The sequence below is a fragment of the Colobus angolensis genome, unplaced genomic scaffold (assembly GCF_000951035.1).
Source record: "Colobus angolensis palliatus isolate OR3802 unplaced genomic scaffold, Cang.pa_1.0 Scaffold19, whole genome shotgun sequence".
In the NCBI taxonomy this organism is placed as follows: Eukaryota; Metazoa; Chordata; class Mammalia; order Primates; family Cercopithecidae; genus Colobus; species Colobus angolensis.
The window spans coordinates 12,598,873-12,602,916 of NW_012115043.1; the positions used below are offsets into that span (position 1 = coordinate 12,598,873).

The following is a 4,044-nucleotide window of genomic DNA, read 5'->3' on the forward strand; positions in this document are numbered from 1 at the left end:
GGGGAGCAGGGGGGTGGTCTATCCCACCCACACTTCCTGGCTTCCTTATAATGAAAGTAGATGGTGTGGAAGCCAGGGAGACAGCCTTCAATATCCATTATTAAAGCAGTCCATGGGCTTGGCTGAGTGCTTTATTAATTTGGTAGGTATCTTTTTACAACAAACTTTTTGATTTAAAGAACAAAGGGAAAACAATATGGATGGAGCCAAATCACTTGAGCCCATGTAGGAGCCGTGTGTGTTTGGCTGGGGCAGAACAGACTTACTCATCTTCACTTTCACCACCTCTCTCTCCCTGCAGATCCTTCTGGCTGGTGGACGGGTCGACTACGAGGCAAGCAGGGCCTGTTCCCCAACAACTATGTGACCAAGATCTGAGGCGCCCATGACTCTGACACATGGGGCAGAGGAGCTCCAGACACAGACCAGGGGAGGGGATATTTAGGGGCTCCCCTTACAATCCACAATGAGCAACTGCTTCTCCAAGGCCTGGAGCTATTCTGGTACCTTCCCCATGGAGGACACTGAAAAGACTGGGTTGGGGACGGGAGTATCACTCCATAAGTGATCCTAAAAGGTAGCTTCTTCATAGGAACCCAGGAGGGCAAAACCACCATGCATTAAGATTTATTTATTGTATTTAAACCTGGTGAGAGGACAAGTGAGGTCTGCTCAGACCTTGTAGGCTTCTATCAAAACAGCACCCAGCTTGCTCACCAGGCCTAGGGAATGGCTGTAGGCGGCCGCTGACAAGTGCCTTTAGTTGAAGAGCACATTTCTTTCATCTCTTTTGTCCGTACCTGATACACACATTCCTCTCTGCCACATTCCCTCAGGGAGGACCCGCCCTCTGCAGACTGGGCTCAGCGTGAGCAGGCACTTCCCACGCACATGCCAAGGGCAAGCTGGCCTGCTGAGCCCAGGGGACAGCGGAGCACTGGTTTACACTTTGCCGGGACCATCAGGGCCGCCAAGCAGGTCAGGGGCTGGGGGCTGGGGGCTGGGCTGCCAGCTTTGCTTTCTCTGGGTCTTCAGTTGGAATGTGGCTGGCCCATGTTGGTTTGTGTTTAAATGCTGTACTTATTACAAGAAGGATCTTTTTTCAAGCTGTACATTTATAAAAACAGATCATATACTGTATATATAAAAATCTTGAGATGGTAGAAACATGTATGAATGTACTAAGTAGTATTCCACTGTACTCATTCATAAGGTAGGTTTTCTTACAAAACTCACACCAGGTACTTACAGATGTGCCCTGCTCTTTTCCAACTATGGAATGTCATTGCTTTCTAGCTCAGTCCCTGCAGACTCTTCTCAACTGTTTCCCTATAGGAAACTTCCTCCGCATCCCGCCCCCACCTCCTAAATAAATAAAGGAATCCGCGAACACCTTCTTCTTTCATGACATTTGTTATGGGTTGAATTGTGCGCCTCCAAAGAAGATGTTGGAGTCTCAGCCACCAGTACCTCAGAATATGACCTTATTTGGAAATAGAGTCTTTACAGAGCAAACAAAATTAAAGTGAAGTCATTAGAGTGGGTCTTAATCCAATATAACGGTGTCCTGATGAAAAGGGGAAATTTGGACACAGAGACCAACATGCAGAGGCAAGACCATGTGAACAGGCAGAGAGACGACAGCCATTCACAAGCCCAGGAGAGAGGCGTGGAACAGATTCTCCCTCACAGCACTCACACGGAACCAACCCTGCCCACCTTGGTCTTGGACTTCCGGCCTCCAGAACTGAGGCAATACATGTCACTGTTTAAGTCACTCAGTTTGGGGTACTTTGTTACGGCAGCCCTAACAAACTAAAACAATGTTTTCTTGCCATAATAGTGAAAAGTTGGAAACTGTAATGCCCATCAATAATGGAATGTTTGTAAGTAGAGACTGCCATTTCTCTACCTCTCCTCCTCTGGTTGTCATGGCCATTCTTTTTTTTTTTTTCTTTTTTTTTTTCTTTTTTTTACAGTGAAACCCCATCTCTACAAAAATACAAAAAATTAGCCCAACGTGGTGGCAGGCGCCTGCAGTCCCAGCCACTCGGGAGGCCGAGGCAGGAGAATGGCGCCATGGCCATTCTTCAGCTACTGGGAACTTAGAGTTTGAGCAGCATACACCTTTGAGTCATTTCAGGATCCTCAAGTCCCTGGGAAAAAATTATCCGGGCTTACATATAAGGAAAAAAAATGGATCTAGATTTGAAATGAAGATACGGCATTTAATTCTCCTGTGTTTTACTTCAAGAACAGGGAGCAAACTCCATTCTGTAACAGTAACAAATAATCTTAAAAGGCTACTTCAGTTCCATGTTGTGACCAGAGAGGAAAGTAAAGCCATGATGTGGTGAAATGAGGAAAGGTAATCCTATGGACACTAATGGTCTCTATATATTTTACAAAGTACTTTCACATTCATGGACTCCTCACAGTGGGACGAAGATACCATAAGAGCTAGGACCGAGGAGCATGCTGGAGTCCCCACAGCCACCAGCACTCAGGCTACTTTCTCAGGACAGGAACACCAGGACCATCTTCCCTTGTTACAAGCCCCTGGCTGGCTGGGACAAGCCTTTGTTTTTCCTCCTGATTGGCATTTTACACTTGTGTATAACTGGGAACCGTCAGGCTCTAGGTGACAAAACTGGGACTGAGTTAAATCTCCCACGAGTGGCACGAACACCCTCATCCATGGAAATCACAGACCAAGCCCTTAGCACCTGCATCGTGTGCCCAGCCAGTGCCAGGCTCAAGGAGATGCCCAACAAATGGTGCTGAAATAGGTGAGTGACCCATAGGGGAAGGAGACTTAGATCTGCGTAGAGATGCTGAAATGCTGACACTGTTAAGAAAAGTTTGGAGAAATAGTGGTTTATCTTAAACTTATTTGTATATATTTAGAAATTCAACATGGGGACTACCAGAAAAATGCCTTTTTTCCCCTTTGGGGTCTTTAAGACACTAACCTGGGTCTCCTCTAGTCTCTGGATCTAGCCTGGCCTGCCATTTTGTTCACTGTGCAGTTAAGTAAATATGACCACTTCAGGAGTCACTGACCAGGAAAGAACATACAGAAGGGAGCCACGCCCACTTTCTGGAACTTGCCATCCTGTTTGAAATAAGGGGTGTTCATGCGCACACACAGCAACATGGATAGCAGTATCAAACACAATGTAAAAATGTGACACCCCTTCAACCAAAGGTTTCAGGTAACCATGAACTAAATGAGAAGGCCTGACTGTGTACCCTAGGGCAGGAGGTGTTCAAGCTTTAGTGGTAGATGAGAGAGAGACAGAGGTGTATATAAGGGTGGGATCCACTCTATTGATGGCCATCTGTGAGACAGAGAGAGGCTGATCTCAAATTCCTGGGCTTAAACAATCCTGCCTCAGCCTCCCAAAGTGCTGGGATTATGGGCATGAGCCACCACACCCGGCCAACTGGCTTCTTAAAGACATGCAAAAGGGCCATCTCTTCCACAGTGTTTTTTTTTTTTTTTTTAGCAATACACAGACATGTGGAGAGGGCAAAGGGTGAAGCCTTCTTGAATAAGCTTGCTCCCCAACTGCTTTGCTTTTCTCCCAGGGCCTGATTACAGTTCGTTCTGGATTTAGTAACTTGGTTTTATTCCTACCCACTAATCTTGATGCCTTTTTCCCTACTAGGCCATACCTTTCCACTCTGAGCACCCTTTCCAACCAGAAGACTGGGTCAGTATGGTTCACTAGGTCGCCCAAGGTCACACAGTTCTTCCCTGGGGGAGCCACCTTTGGAACTCTGAGTCAAAGGCCTGTGCTTTTTTATTTTGAGACAGCGCCTCACTCTATCACCCAGACTGGAGAAAAGTGGAACAATCACCAAAGTTGAAATGAAGGAAAAAATGGTAAGGGCAGCCAGACAGAAAGGTTGCGTTACCCACAAAGGAAAGCCCACGAGACTAACAGCGGATCTCTTGGCAGAAACCCTACAAGCCAGAAGAGAGTGGGGGCCAATATTCAACATTCTTAAAGAAAAGAATTTTCAACCCAGAATTTCATA

General features: G+C 46.4%; 1 protein-coding gene across 1 annotated transcript in view; it reads left to right on the top strand.

Moving 5' to 3' along the window:
- Nucleotides 1-1,539, top strand: part of MYO1E (myosin IE) — a 239,527-nt gene extending 237,988 nt beyond the window's left edge. The window contains exon 28 of the mRNA XM_011940493.1: nucleotides 302-1,539. Within this exon, the coding sequence (XP_011795883.1) occupies nucleotides 302-378 (77 nt within the window). The 3' untranslated portion in view covers nucleotides 379-1,539. The remainder of the gene's footprint in view (nucleotides 1-301) is intronic.
- The last annotated feature ends 2,505 nt before the right edge of the window (nucleotides 1,540-4,044 follow it).